This window comes from Toxotes jaculatrix, chromosome 21, assembly GCF_017976425.1.
Source record: "Toxotes jaculatrix isolate fToxJac2 chromosome 21, fToxJac2.pri, whole genome shotgun sequence".
Taxonomy (NCBI): domain Eukaryota; kingdom Metazoa; phylum Chordata; class Actinopteri; family Toxotidae; genus Toxotes; species Toxotes jaculatrix.
This window is the reverse complement of record NC_054414.1, coordinates 13251433-13272266: the sequence shown is the minus strand read 5'-3', so window position 1 is coordinate 13272266 and position 20834 is coordinate 13251433. Positions and strand designations below refer to the sequence as shown.

At 41.0% G+C, this 20834-nt stretch overlaps 5 protein-coding genes across 10 annotated transcripts; 4 read left to right on the top strand and 1 right to left on the bottom strand.

Annotated features, from left to right (window-relative positions):
• Positions 1 to 77: 77 nt before the first annotated feature.
• On the bottom strand, positions 78 to 9650 carry LOC121201177 (sphingomyelin synthase-related protein 1-like). Of its 2 annotated transcripts, none has more exons than XM_041066873.1 (6): positions 9390 to 9650; positions 3777 to 4345; positions 2867 to 2962; positions 2617 to 2734; positions 2375 to 2525; positions 78 to 1885 (listed from the first exon to the last, which is right to left on the bottom strand). In XM_041066873.1, the coding sequence occupies exons 2-6, from the start codon at positions 4331 to 4333 to the stop codon at positions 1581 to 1583; spliced, it is 1227 nt and encodes a 408-aa protein (XP_040922807.1). In that variant the 5' UTR covers positions 4334 to 4345; positions 9390 to 9650; the 3' UTR covers positions 78 to 1580. The 2 variants fall into 2 exon arrangements, with proteins under 2 accessions (XP_040922807.1, XP_040922806.1); XM_041066872.1 differs by lacking the exon at positions 9390 to 9650 and adding an exon at positions 5274 to 5422.
• LOC121175644 lies at positions 5875 to 15045 on the top strand. Its single transcript, XM_041029453.1, has 8 exons — positions 5875 to 5995; positions 6104 to 6321; positions 6403 to 6582; positions 9667 to 9864; positions 11229 to 11233; positions 12982 to 13166; positions 13599 to 13819; positions 14597 to 15045. Coding segments are annotated over exons 1-8 (1236 nt in total). The 5' UTR covers positions 5875 to 5993; the 3' UTR covers positions 14824 to 15045.
• Positions 8424 to 10821, top strand: LOC121201178 (dual specificity protein phosphatase 13-like). Of its 3 annotated transcripts, none has more exons than XM_041066876.1 (4): positions 8424 to 8663; positions 8884 to 8921; positions 9021 to 9101; positions 9667 to 10821. In XM_041066876.1, the coding sequence occupies exons 1-4, from the start codon at positions 8536 to 8538 to the stop codon at positions 9876 to 9878; spliced, it is 459 nt and encodes a 152-aa protein (XP_040922810.1). In that variant the 5' UTR covers positions 8424 to 8535; the 3' UTR covers positions 9879 to 10821. The 3 variants fall into 3 exon arrangements, with proteins under 3 accessions (XP_040922810.1, XP_040922809.1, XP_040922808.1); XM_041066875.1 differs by having other exon boundaries at positions 9018 to 9101; XM_041066874.1 differs by having other exon boundaries at positions 8884 to 9101.
• Positions 15046 to 15987: 942 nt separating the features above from the next.
• Positions 15988 to 17956, top strand: LOC121175744 (dual specificity phosphatase 29-like). Its single transcript, XM_041029567.1, has 4 exons — positions 15988 to 16090; positions 16280 to 16423; positions 16650 to 16867; positions 16990 to 17956. The coding sequence occupies exons 2-4, from the start codon at positions 16296 to 16298 to the stop codon at positions 17190 to 17192; spliced, it is 549 nt and encodes a 182-aa protein (XP_040885501.1). The 5' UTR covers positions 15988 to 16090; positions 16280 to 16295; the 3' UTR covers positions 17193 to 17956.
• Positions 17957 to 18786: 830 nt separating this feature from the next.
• dusp29 (dual specificity phosphatase 29) lies at positions 18787 to 20790 on the top strand. Of its 3 annotated transcripts, none has more exons than XR_005892776.1 (4): positions 18787 to 19259; positions 19345 to 19568; positions 20240 to 20505; positions 20559 to 20790. XR_005892776.1 is itself a non-coding variant. In XM_041029566.1 (4 exons), exons 2-4 carry the CDS (start codon positions 19078 to 19080, stop codon positions 20449 to 20451), a joined length of 618 nt encoding a protein of 205 aa, XP_040885500.1. In that variant the 5' UTR covers positions 18793 to 18914; positions 19040 to 19077; the 3' UTR covers positions 20452 to 20790. The 3 variants fall into 3 exon arrangements, 2 of the variants coding, with proteins under 2 accessions (XP_040885499.1, XP_040885500.1); XM_041029566.1 differs by having other exon boundaries at positions 18793 to 18914; positions 19040 to 19259; positions 20240 to 20790; XM_041029565.1 differs by having other exon boundaries at positions 20240 to 20790.
• The last annotated feature ends 44 nt before the right edge of the window (positions 20791 to 20834 follow it).

The window sequence follows — 20834 nt, the reverse complement described above, 5'->3', positions numbered from 1 at the left end:
TGCTTCAGAACTGCAGAAAGTATCTGTGACATTAATTATATGGTGGTGCAGGAAAAAAAAAAACACTGGTCTTTGATTTCAGCTCTTTAATGATGGAAATGACTGAACAAGACATGAAACAAGTTATGTGGCTTTGCAGGAGCATATGAATATTAACAGCATTGTTCCTCAATGAATGGTCGGCTTCACTCAGAATATGCATGTTCCTAACGTGCTGTATTGACCAAAACAATAACAACATCTCTTACTATAGTGGCAAATGTCACTCAATGAAATGTAGAGGCCGATCTGAAATCAATATTACACTTAAATAGCACATTGTGTTTCAAACAAATACATAGTTAAGAGCAACTGTAAACATATTTCTCCATGTGCATGTTGCTGTAACTCTGTATATGAAATATAAAAATACCTATCAACATTTACAAAATGAAATAAATTAATATAAACAACTACCTACAAATTTAAGGGTCATTACTACAGATTCATGTCAGATGATTAATAAATGGGAAAGCTTAAATGGTACTTGGGTCTTGCCATTTACACTTTATGAAGATTTAAAAAAGCACTATACAACTATACAACTATCCAACAGTAAACATGAAAGACTTGGGACATTTCTACACAGAGAGACCTATTGTGACACTCAAGGTAATTGGCAAATGAAATTATATTTAAGACAATTGGAAAAAAAATCTTTCTTTATACGTATTTGGCTGATAAAGACATTTCTTGAATGTATCTTTTCTAGATCTGGAAAAAGCAGCAAACAATATAAAACTAGTAGTGGATCTATGTTGCAGTTTATCTTAAGATGAGCCACCGATTGTTCTGTCAGCATTTACTGACAATGTCAAAATGTGATCTCAAGGAATGCAGAAGACTCCCACAACATCTTCTCAACACGATGACAAAAATCACTATGCATAAAAAAATCATTAATGTAAGGTAGATCTTTACATATTGCTTTAACAGTGGTCCACAGAGTTATGCTTTGATAAATTACAAAGAGGGAGGTAAGACAAAACTTTCAGTCAACAATCAAAATCTAAACCTTGAAATGATTAGGTATTTTAATTGCACAAGAAATGGTTAACTGCTGGGCAGGATTAGGTACACTGCTGCCTGAGAATTTTTGGATGTGGCTTCCTTTTATCATGTGCTATCCAGATACTACGTTTTTAAGTTGGGAGGTACCGAAAAATGCAGTTCATGCTACATAAAATGATATCCCTTTTGAGGAAAAATGAGCAACCAGTCAATGAGATGTATCTCCACTGTGTTCAGTTTTCAAGTTGAGAAAAGAGTGCTAATCAGGCTTTTAAGAAACTCTGCACGGTTCTGTGGATTTTGTTTAATCCTCCTAAACATTGTGACAGGGGAAGCAGGTTAGAAGCTAAGTCCCAGAATATAAGAAGGTATGGCTCTGTGTATCCCATCAGGCCACGGTGCTGACAGGATGACATCAGTCGTCTTTGCAGATGAAGATATCAAACACCGCCTCAGTTGGCAACTTGACAAAGCAGACAAAACAGCACAGGTTAAGTAATGTCTGACAGTACCGCTGCTGCTCCTGCTCTTTACCCAATCATCCTCCTCATCACAGCGGGTCTAGAGAAGGGCCAGCAGTACTCGTTGGGGACGGGCCCATTGACATTGCACTCGAAGAAAGAGAACATGGGGAACCAGATGCGAGCTCGTCGACTCTGCTGGTAGGCCCGGGTGTTGGCTAGAGTGTGGTAGTACAGGAAGAGTCTGGTAGTGATGTAGAAGGCTATGAAGACGTCGATGGAGTAGTGTTCATGTGCAGCCAGGATGAAAAAGATGCCGAAAAGATTGAGGACCCAGGACAATGTGTGGATGAAGTTCCAGCTTCGTGGAGTGTCTGTGTAAAAGACACAGTTTTGAATATTTATTTTGATTTTTACTACACAAACCAGAAATACAACATATTCCTGTGTGACAGGTTATTTCTGTCCAGTTCAGACTTGGGCTCTCTACTTTTTAAATTTCAACTGTAATACCAAAGAAAAACACAGTGTGGCAACAAAGGGACAGTGTATCCAAACATGGTAACTTCCTCACGATTTAGTACTTCAAACCTCTGTTTTCACTGTTTTTTTAAACAGTTCACAATTTCTCATGATGTTCTTTTCAATTTGTGAAAAGAAGCCCAACACTCCTGGACAAATAAAATGTAAGTATGTAAAATGCAGTAAAATGTGCAGTTATTATTCCAAATTCATTTCACCTCATTCGTAACGTTAAAGGATAAGGGGCTCTTTAAGTGGTTCTGTTCCCCATTGACTGTAAAACTAAATTAGAAAAATGGCTGTCAATGGTTCACAGCTAGCTGTTAACAGGAGCTACTCACACTCTGTGACGAAAAAGTTGAGCATGGTGAGGACCACAGTGTGACCACTGAACATGTAGTCACCACATGTATGAACTCCTGTCAGGGTCATCCCAAAACCGCTCCAGATGGCCACAGCCCGCTGCAGTTTGGCCCACATGTCACCATAGATCTAGAGCAAGGGAAGAAGTGAAACTGTTAATACTGTGTGGTGAGATGTGGTGTTCGAGATATAATACATGCAAAATAGATCAGTGTGTTACCTTTCCTGAGCACTGCAGGTGCTGTCCTGGCACTGACAGGGAGGTGACAAACATGGTGATACAGCGCAGCATGAACACAGTACCCATGAGGCTGCACATACGCCGCAACAGGATGGACCTACAAGTCGTGAGAAATAATTATCCTGCGTCTTCCGTGTTATTGATTTATGGGACACACTGTAGGTGTACCCACAGAACAATCCCTACAGCGACAACATTGTACTGATGTGAAAGACCGTCATAAGTCTACCTGTGTTTATGCAGCAGCAGAACAAGCAGCCAGATGTTACAGAGGATCACTCCACAAGCCTCTGCCATGGCAAAGGCCCATGGTATTCTGGGCACACTATTGAAAAGGAAAAAAGTTCAGCGCAGAAACAACTAGTTCATTAATTGATCAACACAAAATTAATCAATAACAATTCTGATAAACTATTACATATTGTGTAAATCATTTATAAACCAAAATTTCCAAATATTTTCTGATTCCAGCTTCTCCAATATGATTTGCTGCTTTTCTGTTTTATATCCTTGTGAATTAAATGTTTTTGTAAAAGCAATTTCAATATGTCACCATACATATACACTACATATACCCACAATGCCTAAACCGCTGACATATTTCTCAGCCTCTCATTTCTATTTTCAAAGTTTCTACTTTCATGACTGATTTTAACAGCAAACTATTAGCTTAAGTCATTACTAATACCACTAGATTGAGGCAACATCTGTAAAGATTTATAAATAGACTGAACAACTGGCCAAAGTATGTGTCATTTCTCCAAACAAATAGTCGCATGTTTCTGAAATCAGCTCTCCCACTAAGCTAAGGCATTCCATGAAAAGCTCAAAGCTGGTCATAAACAACGGGTCACATTACAAAGTAGGTCACTTTAAAAAACTTTCAAAGATCTCTTTGAACCAAAGCTAGCCCATCAGGAATATGTGAAGACAATAATAGAAACATGCTACCAGGAAGTGGGGCAGTTATAATGCCCACCATCTGGTCTGATTTTCTGACAGTTGATAGAAATATATATTTTTGTTTCATTCTGTCTTTGACATTTTACTGCTGACTAATGTTCTTGTTGCTTTTTTTGTGGCATAGATCAGTTAAGTAAGAGTGTCTTAAAACTAAATATGAGCTGTCACACACCCACCTGTCTAGGAAAATATCTGGCAGCGGAGGGTATGTGCGCATGTCAGGCACCCTCTCATGCACTATGACCATGACAAAGGATGTGAACCCAAACACAAACACCACATAGATGGAGCTAAGCACTGTCTTCCAGTACTCTGGATCCAGACGCCTGGTCTGCTGCTTGTATTTTCCATTAGTGTACTGGTGATACTCCTCTCCCACTGGTGCTGTGTCAGTGCTGTCACAGTCTCTGCCCGGATCTCCATTACACAGCCAGTCCAAACTGCCTCCGGAGCCTGTAGGGGAATGGCCGTCAAAGGGAAGACCCAGCTCTTCCAACACATCGATGTTCTGTTTCTGAAGTTTGCGGATCGACACCATCAGCCGCTTGATGTCCCCCAGCACCTTGAGCTCCAGAGGTTGCGAGCGGAGGTCATACTCGCTGAGAGCAAGCAGACTGGTGCCATCCAGTCGGTGCTTGTTGCACAAAAGGTCCACATAATCACAGAAGCCCTCTTCCTTCAGCCACTTGGCGACATGTTTGGGCGTCCAGCGTCGGACACTCAGTTGGGTCATTTCCTCCTCGCTCTGAAGGTTGGAGAAGAGAACATCAAAATTCCTAAGTGCAACTCAAACAACTGAACTCTCCCTCCCTTCCTGTCAATATTAGTTCCTTACTGACTTCCTCCCCAACAAAAAAAGGAATCCTAAGGAGAAGTAGGCACTATTAGGCAAACTTTATTTCTGCTGAATCAGCACTATGAATTCCAAACGCATCACGCAAGACTGCAACATAGACAGAAAATAACTTCACTTTGTGACAAAACTGTAAGTGATAAACAAGTATAAGACGATTCCAGAGCTTCGCGGGAAAGCTGTGCATTCACAACTTGAGCAAATATATGAGGCAAACACTGGCAAGAATTTGCACAGTGGAAACCGCACCCTACAAATGTAGGCGAAGGGGCACACACACTCCCCAGGCTGTAACGGTGACCTTAAGACCTCTGTGCTTCTTATGAATAGTGACTTCTCTGGTTATTATCCACAGTCTCACAATTAGCTGACACAGTCTTACACACTGAACGGAATAATTCTCGATTAGTCTTAACTTCAATGCCACAGCTGAACAACAAACCCTGTCTCTAACGTCCGCAGCAGGGACTGCCAAAATATCCGTAATGGGATTAAATAATATGATGGCACAGTAGTGGCGTTTTTACAGTACAGCTATACCTCACATCCACCTGCAACGACATGACTAGCTATCAATAAGGTGGGCCCAGGAGCTAGTTCTACTCCTAACCTCTTACGGTATCTCGTAAGACAACTGGCCACCCTGGCAGCTGCCAGTGTATGTAACCACGGGTATGCCTCAGGTAGACATGAAAGCAAACGAGAGCATCCTCCCCTGTATCACAACAACCCAGCCCAACACGCTAATTCATTGCAAGCTAACGTTAGCTAGCATGCTATTCGTTAGCTTTATCACTGCGTGTGTCTTACGCTCACTCACCGGGACTGAAATGTAACAGAAGACGATACGGAAACGTATTTATTCAACTAGCTAGCTAAACGGCATCTCACAAAAATCGTGGTAGCGTTTGCTGCGATAACACGGGCTTGGTGGGAATCATTTCTTCCTGGCTTCGCCTTGGTTAGCATGTCTGTTGACAACACAAGGCGGTAATGTCCAGAATAGCTGCGCACGGATACATCAGCTACACTGGGCTTGGCTCGAGCTGCCCAACAGCAGCCTCTACTGGTGGAAACTGGGAACTGCAGCGACTTTAAATCTGCAGTGTCGGTATAGTTGTGATGAAAAGCAATTGAGGTTTTTTTTTGTGCAACTTCAGACCACAAAATGAGAAATCGTGGTCGTACATAAAATGTACTCAATAAAGATTTAAAGGTGTGAGGTTGACCAACATTCAGAATATAGGTCACTGTTTTAATTTTAGACCGGGAGCACCTGTCCTTGTCAGTACCAACATGGTTGTAGTAAACCCTCAACAGAGTTTCAAAATAAATGTTGGCAGTGGAAATGATACAAAATAGTAGTAGCAGTTTGTTATGAAGGAAATTGCAAATGTGCATGAAGTCAGCAATGAACAATCAGGAAAATAGTGCACTTTCTCCTGCCACTCCTGTGAAAGATCTGGTGAAAGTTTTATATGGAGGGAAAAGGTTTGGTAATCATGTGGATGAAGTTTGGCCTGACCTGTTCATTGGTGACATGTAAGTCTACAACATTGCTCTAGACAGCTTATAAAATAAAAAATAACCTTAGATCTTTTTTTCTTCTACTGTGTTTCTTCTTATAATTCCTGTTTTCTTTGTACACAGGTCAGTGGCCAATGATCGCTACAGTCTGTGGAAGCTGGGAATCACCCATGTTCTGAATGCAGCTCATGGGAGGATGCACTGTCAGGGAAGCCATGACTTCTATGGATCCACTGTGGATTATTATGGAGTGCCTGCAGATGACTCACCATCCTTTGACCTCTCTCGCTATTTCTTTCCCTCTGCTGAGTATATTCAGAACGCACTGAACACGACAGGCGGTAAATACCCATCAAGTTGCTTTAATGTCACTCTGCTTTAGGCTCACTGTAATCTTATTCTTATTCTTATTCTTTTTCCAGCTAGGGTTTTTGTCCACTGTGCAGTTGGAGTCAGCAGGTCCGCCTCCCTCGTCCTGGCCTACCTAATGATCTATCACCGTTACACCTTACTAGAGGCCATCAATAAGGTCAAAGAGCGCAGGTGGATTTTCCCAAACACAGGATTCCTCAAACAGCTTCAAGCTTTGGATGTGAAACTACGTAAGACATCATGAGTTCACCTCAACGAATGAAATATCAGAATGAATTGATATTCTCACTCACAGAGCCTCAAATCTGGTCCCAGTGGGGGCAGATGCTGTACTTTGACTTTGAGTACTTTGAGTTTGTTTCAAGAATGGTATTGAATCCAATGTATTTTCCTTGACTCTGCTGCTGTGTTTGATGTGAATCACACTGCCTTTTCACAAGATACTGCTCCTTGTAATAATAGATCAGTGTAATCATCCTTAGGCAGGATCCATTTATGAAGACTGAATATGAAGACAAGATGACCTTTGTATTATGCTGAAGAAAAATTCATCCACTATCCATTATGTTTTGGGTCAGATTAACCCCCAAGGTGTGTTCATTTGAAAACATTTTAAGACTTTGGTAATGTGTTTCTTGTGTATGTACTGTATGTGTGTGTGCGCACAAAACATTTCTTGCTTTCCTGTCCTGTTTTCTTGCATTTTCCTCATGTGGCATTAGTTTCATTGTCCTCTTATGGAGGCACAACCCAGTAACTCTCACATTTCTTGCCAATACGTCTCAAAGTTCCAGTGGATTCTGGTCCGGGTGGTTCAGCTTGAACTTTTTGTTGCACAGTAGCAGCTGATCATAGCAAGTGAGCTAGTTAGCCTTGTCTCTGAGTCTCAGGAATGGTGAGAGCCTCCCATTCACACTGGTTATGTGCAGTGTAATTCTTTTAGAGTTCAGTGTCTATGTCACATACATAAGGGCTGAACAACCTTGTAAGCAAAGGAGCTTTTCTGAATCTCAAAGTCTGTATTGACTTTGCTGTGGTGAAGGTAACTATGCAGCATGGCAATCTGTAGATTTCCATGGTCTTTTACATCTTGTGAATTGGACATAGAACCTCTTTAGAGAGAACCTGGATCAGTAACAGGAACAATAATTATAATTATAATTATAATTATAATTATATATAATTGGTGCTTTTCAAGAAAAATGTTTTTTTTTTTGCCTGGTGAATCTCCTTGATCATATTGTTAAGTGCCTCTTTTGGAGAAATGATGTGCTTAAAATGCTTGAAAAACAGCTTCTCTAATACAAAGTATTAGTATAATCTCCCAGTTTTTATGCATACACCCAGGTGGGTTTTGGTCTCACCACACACACTGCTTTAGATCGATCAATAAGCAGAAGCAACACTTCAGATAATCAATCAATAACTGTCTCCAGGTCAAAATGACCAGAAGACCTTTATTGACTGATTCTGTAAACACCAGCACTGACATTTTACAGTACATCACTGTGCCCACATTTTTACATACACATTCATGACACTGAATGAAGGGAAATCATTACATTCCGTGGCTTAAAGGAGAGGTTAATTATGTTTTTCTTCAATTTAAAAGCTGAAATGGGTGAAATTGACCTGCAACATAATGGGAGGGTTAAAGGAGACATTTGCAGCAGTGTGAGTGCTGTTTGATGTCATGTGCAGCCGACGGCAAAGCTTAATTTTTCTTTCCCCCATTTCCCTTTTCATCCACTTTGCTTTCACAGGATATTAATGTCAGAGCAGTAAACTAGTTGCATGAAGCTGTTACAGTATTTATGTTCCATAAATGCTGCATTACAGCGCATTCTCTGTCATTCAGTATAGGCAATGCACTTAAACATTTTCTCCATAATTACATCCAATTATCACTGCGTTATGGAATGATTCATCTCAGTTTGAGGCTTATTAAATTAGAATCCCACAGCAGTGTGAAAAGCAGAGCCCGGGTTGTACTGTTTGTTGTTCTGCCCTCTGCACGAGAAAGACTACACGCTAGGTTAAGCACTAAATTGGGTAACTGTCCAGTGACAGCAGATAAACACCTGCTCGTACAGATCATCCTGAGCCAGAGTAGACGGGAACTGCTTTAATACAACAAATATTTGGACCAGGATTCGATCCAAGACAGGGAATTTGGACTCAAAATGTCAGCCCTGAAAGGCAAGGGAAAAGAATATCTCACTGTGAAGGATTTGCAGAAGGTTTTGGACTCGTGCAAACTGCAACTTAATCAAATCGACGAGGTCTGGCCAAACATATACATAGGGAATGTGTAAGTATACATTTTATTTCGAATTTGAACTAGACTTTATGAGTTTGCCTTACGAGGGAATGTAAAACCTGTTACTTTTAATGTTAAACTGTTTGCCAAGGTCATTACCTTTGACATAGTTCCTGCCAAATATTGTATCACTCTGACATAAAAACATTGTGCTGTGATGCTTAGCCTTCCCATAAGTCTTGAAACTCTTTCTGTCTCTTTGTCTTGCTAGGGCAGTAGCCCAAAACAAGGCAGCCTTGCTGAAATTAGGTATAACTCATGTATTAAACGCTGCTCACTCCAAGCGAGGCAGCATAGGGAACCAAAGCTTTTATGGCAACGACTTTGTGTATTGTGGCATTCCAGCAGATGACTCGACACACTTTGATCTGGATGTTTACTTCCAGCCTGCAGCTGATTTCATTCATAAAGCTCTGAAGTCACCTGATGGTAAGACTCCCCATGGCTTCTTTTTCACATGAATTAGCATAGTTCTGCACAGTGAGTTTTAATTGTAGAATTCAGTAGCTATAAAGATTGAGTAATCTACTGCAAAAATATTTAACTTTTTTTTTGCAAATCACATCTTTTATTTCACTCCTTAAATCCTTAATAGACCTATCCACTCAAATTCTCCCATCACGCTGTCCTTTCAATGTCACCTGTCACCACAATGTAGCACAGCTTGTAATGGTATGTAAGTGTATTTTCAGCCAGCAGTAATAATAAGGGTCTTACCTTGCAGAATTTAAGTCTATAATGTGACCATGACACCTTTCAAAGAACCTATCAAGCAGAGGACGAGTTGGGATTAAAGAGACAGTCAGGCCCCGTCTGCAAAGGGACCTTAAATGAACAAAGGCAATGAATTGTTGGCACAATTTTTAGCTCACAGCGGGAGAAAAGAAAGGCCACAGCGTGAGACGGGCAGTCATGTATGATATTAATACGACTGAGGCCTCTCACTAATCCTTCCTTCACATGCCCCTCTCCCTTCATCTTGTCTATTCTTCAGGAAAGGTTCTGGTGCACTGCATCATGGGAATGAGCCGGTCATCGACATTGGTGTTAGCGTACCTCATGATCTACTGTCACCTCCCGCTCAAACGGGCTTTGCAGAAATTGATCCAGAAGAGAGCCATCTACCCCAACAGGAATTTCCTGGCTTTGCTGCTGGATCTGGATCTACAGCTGACCAGAAAAAAGAGGACATGTCAGATCCTGTAACCAAGAGAAGACGTTTACACATTTTAGCCGCACAGCCGCGTGGTTGTTTGAGATGGTGATGCCGGTCAGCCCATTCGTCCAACAGTATACTAAAATATTTCTAATTTAGTTCCACCTCCTCATGGAACCACTAACTAGACTTTCTTTTTTATGTTTTTGGAGGTAGTGATGTTAAAAACAAAGAATGTCTTAACAAAAAGACAGTTTGGTTGCAGAACAATTTAAACTAGATGTAATGTGAATTGAAAACGGAGACAAGAACGCTAATGGCATTGAGATTTTATGACTTTGTCTTGAATTCTGTCTTTACCTCTCAGATGGCTTTTTCTTCAGCACCTCAGTTTGTATCACAGCGCAATGGACCAAATGTCTTATGGAAAATGTTTTACAAAGCATCAAGTTTCAGCAAACACTGTAGATGACTCAGAAAAGGTAGAAAATGTTTCTGCAAGTGAACATTCAGATTCAAAATGGGAATCAATCTGCAGCATCTGTCTCTTTAATAAGACCAACCCATCAGTGCTCACAGTATAAAATTCCTTTGCTGTGTTCGTCAAGCTAGTTGAACTGGTTGCTGTACATCAAAAGGTTTTAGGCCTTTTGATTGTTCCCGACATTATCTGTAGAAACATTAGGAATGTTTACACACAAGCATCTACTTTATAGTAGCAATTTGACAGCAATGATTTTTACCTGTTATAAATGATTACTCCTTGACCTCACTATATCAAACACAGCTAGCGCACATACATGCACACAAACACACATTGGTATTTTCACTGGTATCAACATTCAAATGAACGGCTCATTACAAATAAGCCCTCCAATTATTACGCTAGAGAAACAGCAGGATGTGAAACACTGCACCGAATGATGTGATGTGATTTGTATTTCTCTGCATTGTAGAAGTTCAGCTTCAGTTTTTGGATTTCTTCTGTGGATGTTTTATTTGGATACAAGAAAAAAAAAGTACAATAAAATAAGGTTATATAAAGTTTTGCAAAGAATGAAGTTTCCACAATATAAGGAAATGTTGGTCTTTCTACTCTTGTGTAATTCTTTTTGATGTATAATTCACATGCTTTAGTAAAGACAGAGTACATGTTAAAAGTAGCCAGTTTTTCTGATGGTGAGTTGAAACCTAGTAAAGTAAACCTTATCTCAGTTTTTGTGCTTTTATCCATTAAATGGTCCATGTTTAAAGTAAAAGAGATCAGAAACTCCTGACTTGACCAAATGTTCAGATTGATTTAAACACGTTTCACAGCGGAGAAGAATCTCAGCGAAGAACTGATCTAAATCTCTTGCTATTGAAAAAGCTGTGTCCTATCTTCCCTTCTGTGCTGGCAGCTCGGGTAACCTTTAAGGAATGCAGAAGATGATGCCAGAATTATTTTGGGCTGAGATTCAGATGTTAAAATAGCAAAAAAGGTTGGAGGGTAGATTACCAAGGAGAACGCAGACAGTTGTGCTGTCGACCTACATGTAGCTCTACAGAGAGACCTTGAAAAAGCAACGTTTCCAGCCAAGGCAAGTGTCTACTAACAATGTGTTCTTATGAATTTCTTGCAGATAGAGGTCCATTTTGGAAAATATTTATTACTATGTGCAGTATTCATAAACCACAGTGTATGGATTTATTGTACTGTGTACCTTAGTTTGCAAGGTAAACATGTTTATAAAGCACTTTTATAAATGAGTATATACTGTGATGATACTGCATAGCCTGATGAATTACACTTTCCTCTTTTATTAATTTGCTCACAAAACATCCAAAAGGCTAAACAGGGAAGTGTAATTCATAAAACCACCAAGAAGAGGCCCGGAGGAGGCAAAAAAGACATTTTTATTTGCCCTCTATGTTAACCGTGGGCACTTTCCCATACATAGCATCTTTAATTACACAGAAGTAGAGCAGGAAGGACAGGTTAGCCTAAGGGGGGAGGCTATGAAAGCAGCGCTGCACTTCAACATGTGCACCAGGGAAATCAGTTCTCTGCCCTGACTGTGGGAGGGAGGGAAGGGTTGTACTTATAGATCAATGAGGAGAAAGAAGAGCCTCCAGGTACTCTGGGCACATGTTGTACTTGTGCAAAGACACACTTTGCTCTGCCTTCAAGTCTCGCACACTCATATGCATGGAGCATATGCTGGGTCAGATGCAGCTTTTCTTGCATACACATGCTCTGAGTGACACACATGCAACCATGCACATGCAGAGATGGATAAAGCCATCATGATGTTTGAGTGCACCTCCATATGCCACGGCAGCTTAACAAAAGGTCACTGAAACAGATTTGGTCTCAATGACTCATCCCTGTGGACACAACAATAAGTCTCCAAACCCCGAGCGCCACATTATGTCTCCATACACCAGCAGAATGCAAATAAGAGGCTGAGCTGCCATCGGTTTCTTTATTATAACAATGCATACACAACACTTGTACGTTCCCAGCCTGGAGCAGAATCACACAGCTGCCTAAATGGATGCTAATGTATACAGTATGCATACTATAAGTCTCTCTAAAGGCCAGTGTGTAAATTGTAAATGCACAGGTTAGACTTGCCTGCAGGAAATGAAAAGCTGATGTTTATAAGCCTTGAATACCAATTTTCTGTATCTCTGGAGATAAATAAATCTACCAAGTGCTACTGAACTGCAGATAAAATAATGAGAGTATCATAAGGTCATCTTAGAAATATGTGTTCTTAAGGTCCTTCACTACTGTGGAGTGCTTTCATTAGCCTGATTAATGTCTATATTTAATGGCTATAGGCCTGCAAACCCGATGTTCCAATTAACAATCCTTTCTGTAATCCCACATTGTATTTATTATAGTTCCCTAAGATGATATCCTCAGTTCAATAAAGCCTGTTTGAAGTTATCAGTGGAGTTGTTTAGCGGTCATAGGAAAATAAGCCTGAAACTGTATCCGTATTTCCTTTCTTAAACTGTAAATGAGCAAAGTAAAGAAAAACCCCAACAGTTCTGACCCTTGTGATGACGTCTCAGCACTCAGTGTGGATCAAATTTCATTGCAATGACCAATACTGTCAGTTAAAATCAGTTAGAACATGAATATGTTATATTTCTATTTGATAGACTGTAAAAGCAGAAGTTAAATATCCAGACATGCCCAGAGGCCTCAGTTGCCTGGCGAGTCCTGAGGGGGCAGACGGCAGGTATGAGACCCCCCCGGCTTCAGAGCTCCATAGGCTGATGTGGACAAAGAAAGGGAGCAGCAACCATCTGGATGAGGTTCAGCCCAGGATCTACATTGGAGACATGTGAGACTGGAACATTTAAAACAAACAAAAAAAAAAAATCCAACTTTTTTTTATACAGTTAAACTATGTTTTGGGAGGAACGTCTTTCCACTGAGTTAATTATTCATTTATTTATTGTTGTTGTTATTTATCTTTATGATAAAGCAAACTACAACAAATCAAACCAAAGGTTTCATAAGCTGTATGTGAATCCACAAGTAGGCAAGTCAAAGTTTCATCTAATTTATGCACTGAGCAACTCATTAATGATCTATGAGGCACCAGTAAATGTATAATTAATCATAAATATGACAACTTGTAAATACATTATAAGCCTTCCTTTTCACACAGTGGTCATATGTATTGTTTACTATCATGAGCTGTGCTCATAGAGCTAACAAACCCTTCTTTTGCTGAACTGCACTGACAGATAATTATGCTTTTTCTCTTTAGGTATGCAGCCAAAGACAAGAGGACACTCCAGGCTCACCACATCAGCCATGTACTTAACGCTGCTGATGGGAAGTTCAATGTGAACACGGGGCAGAGCTTCTACAGAGACACCAAAATCACTTATCATGGAGTGGAGGCTTTTGACATGCCATCCTTTAACTTGAGTCCCTTCTTTTACCCAGCTGCCAATTTCATCAAGAACGCTTTGAGCTCGCCCACAGGTGAGGAGCTCTCACTGTGCTCAAGGTATTTCTCATCATTTTTACACATTAACTTGAGGAAGACATTTTTTTTCTGCAAGGCAAGGTACAGAAACATTTGTCAGTCAATTCCCATTACAGCAGCCCCCAGTTGTATTAGTCATTAAAATGCAAATCAAACACTAAACATAATATCAAGCTAATATCTTTCCCCCACGGTAATCTTCTCATAAGACCTTGGCCAGGAAAATTGGTTTTAAATGGATTGCCCTGGTAATTTGTAAGCAACACTTTTATTGGACATGGAAATTACACAATTATGTTTGTGGCCTGTGCCTGCCTGGCCTGTTATGCAAAGTGAAGTCAGTATCTGACATGACAGTAATAAGATGAGGCCTCCTCCTCCTTCACATGCTGGCTGATCGGGGGCTCCAGTGTGTGGCGGGGCCTACAGTAATCCCCAGCAGAAATACACAGACGCCAAGACAGTTCAATTACGCGCTCCTCTGCGCCCTAATCCTCAGGCCCGATAAGGAACCAAGGATTACCGTGTGTAGAAACATTTGTTGCAACATTGTTGAAAACTTTTAGTCAGGAGTTAGAAGTACTCGTCTCTGTGATGTGCAAGGTTTTTTAATCCACAGAGGAGTAACAAATTAGACCGTTAGAATAAAGTTTGCCATAATAATCTAGTCGTTGCATGGTTGTAAATACAGACAGGGAACTGGTAGGGGATGACCAAGCTCTGAAATGATTGCCAGGAAAAGATGTTGAGTTTTTGTTCTCACTGACCGGCAGGTAAAGTCTTTGTCCACTGCGCGATGGGCCTCAGCCGCTCGTCCACCTTGGTCCTGGCCTATCTGATGATCCATGAGAACATGACACTGGTGGATGCAATAAAAGCTGTCAGTGCCAACAGAAACATCTCACCTAATGATGGTTTCCTGGAGCAGCTCAGAGAGCTGGACAAACAGCTGCACTGCCAGGGATCATCGAGAAGCTGGAGCGTCAATGGGCGGACATGAGTCAAAATCAGTCCATAATAATGGATTTTTGGCTTTTGAAGCTATCAACTAAAAATGTGTAAGAACACGTTTTAATTGTCTTACATTTGTAAGATAAATTCCATTTTTTGTGAAAAAAAAAGTACCCTGTATTATATTAAAAGATAATCCTGTAACTTCATCTTTTTATTGTTATGAACAAATACGATTAAAAGACCAAAACCAATAAAGAATTTATCCCAATAACAAGCATTGTCTGTCTAGACAGAATTCCATTATCCTCAAGAAACTAATAAAAAAAAACACATAAAAGAGCCATGAAGGTGGACTGGACGTCATGTTACTCTTTTACAGTGAACACAACCACCGTAAAAACAGAACAGATACTAAAAGGACCTTAAGGCTGTTTAGTCAGCTGCTCTTTCCAAGGTCCAGAATGAACTTAGAACCAGTGTAGTCCTCAAAGGTACTCTGAGGAGTTTCCGATCACTGGCAGCGCTGTGGAGCAATGTTTTTATGCATATGCCAAAATTTGTTTGAACTGTGCATGTGCACAACAACACATAGGCGGGTGTGAGCACACGGGCCACGAGAGGCACAATCCTCCCACAGGTTTCACACTACTCTATTGACTGCCTGTTGGTGACAGTAAAGAGCAACGATGCGTCAACAAAGGCAAGGAACAAGCATGTTATGAATACACAACTTTGTTACACCTCAAGAACACACACAGAAATACTGAATGTAAACTTTCATTGGTTTACAAAAAAACTCCACAAGGCACCTTTAAAGTGACTCAGATGGGCAAAATCCATCTGCTATTAAAAATCACTTGGCATGAGTCAAAGCTCCAAAATGGCTACTAAATGGACCAAGAGCTGAAAATGTTTAATCAAGCTTAATTTAATAACCTACACTAGTTTAATGTAGTGTAAAGTGTAAGAAACTGTGTATGCTCAGTCACGTCTGCAAAATTAATTAATTGTTGGTTTAGTCTCTTCAGATGACTTGCTGTTTAAAATTAAAAGATAAAATAACACGAGCATTCCCCCACTATGTTTTGCAACACTTACACCGTTACAACTGTAAGTACTGCTGTGGTTCTGTAGTTAAAGTTGTCACAACACATGCAGCCTGGCTTCTGTCACAGTCATCTGAGGAATAAATAGTCCACATTGCTCCTGCCCAGACTCTGGCATCTTCAGCTGTGCCGTTCCAGCGGGGCTCAGCCTCTAAACAACACTGATACCCGGTTCAGATGGAAAACAGAGCAAGCTGCACCAATAAGGTTCATGTTTACTGTAGCTCATTTTCAAAAGCCTGCAGGAAGAGAGACTAGCAGGACAGCCGCAACAACTTCTCAAATTTTCCATCCAGGAACATCAAGCATTCGGGAAAGTTATCTAACTGTTATCTGTTATCTAACTGTTAAGTGTTGAGTTGAATGTAATTTGTGATAATTGTATGACAACACCAGAGTGAAAGATGCAGATATGAGCCCAGAGGAGGAGCCAGAGTACCGGACACCGCCCACCTGCGATCTGCTCAGCCTTCTGCTGACGAACAGACACCCCACTGGAGCTGTCAACGAGGTTTGGCCCAACCTCTACGTTGGCGACGCGTAAGTGGCATTCTCACTTCAGGGCCCTGTTGCAATATGGCGATCTGATTGTGAAACTGTTGCTGCAAACAAGTCCTCTATTTGGCCAACTGATGGGACAAATATAAAATCTGTACATTTGAGTCACCAGTGATGCATTTGCAAACATATGCTTACAGAGCTACTCAGGGAGGAGAAAAATCACCAGAAACTACATTTCTTGTATCATGTCCTGTGTCGTCTGCAGGGCTACAGCTCAGGATAAAACCCTGTTAGTGAATCTGGGAATAACACATGTAGTGAACGCTGCAGATGGCCCCCAGCACATCAACACCGGGCCGTGTTTCTACAAAGACACCGACATACTGTATCACGGAGTAGAAGCTCCAGACTGTAAGGATTTTGACTTGAGCCCATTTTTCACTGAGACAGCAGATTTCATTTACGGTGCTCTGAGTCAGAAAGGTAGGAGTCCACCTGAGCCACAGAAAACAGGGGGACACACATCAGGCCAGGGGTGTAGCACAATATACTGTGGTACAAACATTTAGCAACATGCAGATTCAAGCTGTCTCTTGTCTGTGTAGGTAAGGTGCTTGTCCACTGTGCAAGAGGAATCAGCCGCTCAGCGACTCTTGCATTGGCCTTTCTCATGATCAAAGAGAGACTTACCCTGGTGGAGGCAGTTGAGGCTGTTTGCAGGCACAGGAACATTCTGCCAAATGTTGGATTTCTGAACCAACTCCGTCACCTGGACTCATCCTTGTCCCTGCAGAGGAGGACAACATAACATCAAGAAGTGAAGATAAGAGCCATGGGAGAGACTTTCCTCCAGTGTGAATGCTCAAATGTTAAAGGACAGTGGCAGAGAGTCTCCGTTTTTGGATGTTTGGATTTTTTATTTTTAAAGAGCTTCTTAAGTAGAGCGAAAACTTAAGACTTGGACTCAAATCAGACTTACAAACAAAAATGAGGATTTGAGACTTGCTTTGATAGAAATGAGACTGGACTTGGACTTGTCTTGACCTACCTAGGACTTTATCTTTGTATCAAACTTGTCTCTAATTTTGTGGGACTTGAGTGGGACCTGACGTCAGATTTGGTGTGAAATCGTCCTTAATGACTTGTGTCTTGATTTTGGATTTGTCATGATACAGAAACAAAAAAGAGCTCTGCAGACTGAATTGGTTTTCATATATAATTATGAATGAAATCTAAAAAAAGTGTACATCATGCATTTGAAAACTCAAATAATCTATGAATGATTTGTAGTTAAGGAGCTGAAACATACAAAAACACTGGAATGATCCTTTAAGTTTATGTCTAACACACACAGCACGATCAATATTACAGAGACCATTAAAACAAATCTAGCACAGCTGCCAAAAACCCCTGCTGTACTTGAACAGCACAAAGACAGTGTTTGCCTATAAATAAACAATGCTCCACTTATTTATTCACATTTCTCCAAATACTGTGTCTTAACTGCTGCAATCCAGCGTCGTACAGTTAAAACTGTGATGTCTAAAGAGGCTTGATACAAGATGACAAAAATATGCCAGCATGGTTCTGAGCGTGTATACAGATTCAGGTCAGACTTTGAAAAGAGATGAAACGCTGAAGCCATCTTAATAAGAGATGCTCTCCAGAGCACGCTGGGAGACAGAGAGTGAGAGAGATGCTGTCAAAATAAAAGGAATTGGATATCACAGGTTTAATGATTTCACTGTCAGAATGAATGATGGCAGAGTATGAAGATATGAGGAAAAAATAAAGGAGTCTGATGGTGTGAAAACTCTGTCTGACATGTTAGCAGCTTCATCCAGCCATTCTGCAATACAGTCATCATCACACTCTCACTTTGGGGGCTTGCATTTAGATCACTGAATGGACCATGCATATCATATAACGGGGAATCAAAGACATGTGCCATCCTGTGAAAAACCTCATCTGTCTAACAGTCTGACACATTTCTGTTCTCTTCTGGCCCCAAGAGGCTCCAGAAGATGCAGAACATCCTTAACGGGTGTTGTGAGGCAGCGCTTACACGGTTTCTCCCGGCGTCTGTAGATATGCAGAAAGGCTAAGAGAGACTGACACAATTTCCAGGAGTTGCTCATACGGCTGAGCAAAAGCTCAGAGCGCCCTGTTCACTCTAGTGAATATGGGTATCCTTTGGCAAATGCAAAGTTTGGATAAGCACAGCTTCCAGCCAGCAGCGGAGATTAAAGTTGTGTGTTTAGAAGTGGATGGCAGGGACTGGCTGGGTGGAAGTTTTCCCCACAGGCAGGGAACGTGGCAGCTAAGGTCAGGGGCCCGCCACATCACAGCCCTAAAAATATCCTCTGCATTTGATGCCCGTCACAGAGCGGTTATACAATCTGTGCCCTGACTTGAGCCTGCCAGAATTAAACCTTAACATGTTCTGCCTCTAAGGACTGCTTCACAACAAGCTGCCAGAATGATAAAAACAGAATTTTCAAGCGGGAGAACGAAGGACTTCAATCTCTCGGTGAGTGGTACTGAAGATGCATGTGAAAAACAAAAAACAAAAACTGCATGCTTTTCTTAAGTGTAGAGCGAGAAAAGGGGAAGGAGAAAAAAAAAGCGAGCGTGGCATTTCTTTTTCCCTTTAAGCTAATAAATCATGTGTGAAAGGAAGCCACAGTGAGAAAATGGCTTCTCACAAGTCAAAGACTGGCACCAAGATAAATGTTACAAAGGCAGCAGAGGAATCCAGTCCGGTGGATGAATATATCACACCTGGGGGCTATGAGCTGGAGAAAATCCTCAACCGTGGGAGTGTGGCTTACACTCATGTCAACGAGGTCTGGCCTAATGTCTACATCGGGGACGAGTAAGTAAAAAGTATGAAATTATTAAACTGAAAAAAAAAAAATAACAAAGGATTAAAGTAATATTTTCACACCGGCTTCTTGCAGGCAGACTGCAAAGGACAAGTACAATCTGAAGAGGTTGGGGATTACGCACATCTTGAATGCAGCAGAGGGGACGTGGAATAATGTGGACACCGGAGCTGGTTACTACAGTGACATGGACATAGTCTACTATGGCGTGGTAGCAGAAGACGTCCCAACCTTTGACCTCAGCCAGTATTTTTTCTCCGCTGCCCGGTTCATAGAAGAAACACTGAGCAATCCTCAGAGTAAGACGACACAGAGTTAAAGGGAGTTTTCACAGAGCTGAATTTGTGTTATCTAGTCGTGGTAGTTTTGGTTTAAATGGCTGGATTTAGAGACAGTCGGGCCAGAATCCACTCAACCACCTGAGAATAAAGGGAATTTTGTTAGTGTTAGTTTTTCAAATGTAATTTTTTAATGTTTTGGGAACCACACATTTTGGAAGATGCCTGGGTTTTTACTACATTTCCCCTTTAACTTCTGCCTCTGCCTTTGCATGTGGGCATGAAAGGAAATACAGTTTGTAAAGCTCAAAGCAACTAAATTAGAAAAAACTCAGCATCAGTTCATCTCTTTCAGGAACAATGTCCTGGTTTCTAAGGATTATCTACAGACTTTGCTGTGACAGTTTTCATAAGGACAGCTGAATACTGTTGTTATGATTGGGACTGTGAGAGTGAGGCCTATGGATTATCTGAGACACACTTTCTCTGTGGTCCACAAATAAATTTCGACTGTAGAAATCTCAGTCATAGACATACCTCAAAACCGTAGAAAACGAAACCAGAACTTCCTGCATGGCCAGACACCACTTCTAAAAAAGTAAAAAGAAAAAAGTTAGTAATTATTTGGGTGAGCTTAACATTTAAAGTGACAAAAAAAAATGTAATGTGGCAATTTCCTCATTGTGTCACAGATAAACTGCTGGTGCACTGCGTGATGGGAAGGAGTCGGTCCGCCACGCTCTTCCTCGCATACCTCATGATCTGTGAGAACATGACGGTGGTTGACGCCATCGAGCATGTGAAAAAACGCAGGCGGATCATCCCCAACTGGGGCTTCCTGAAGCAGCTGAGAGAGCTGGACATGCACCTGCTGGAGAAAAGAGACTCGACAGAGAAGAGATGATTTTAAGACTCGTGGGGCAAAGTTGAGCCTCAGGTCTCGAGTTCGACCTGAACTTGGGACTTGAGCCTTAGAGAAGAGCAAATCTTATCAAGACTCAAGTCGTTGAGGGGAAATTGAAGTCATGTCAAGTCTAAATACGCAAACTGATAATTAAATATTCAGTGCATGAAATATTCATGCAAGGTCTGTCCGCTGTTGTCCCATTAGGTTTGCTTTTGACTTTACTGGGATTTTACCAGGTGAAAACTTGAGACATGAATGTTTTTGCTTCGAAGTTTCATGTCAAATTGAGGTTTTAGAGGGTGAAACTTCAAGTAAATTAAATCTCAGATCAGTCAAGTCCAAGTTTTCTGTTTTACTTTTGCAAATACTTTTCCGCAGGG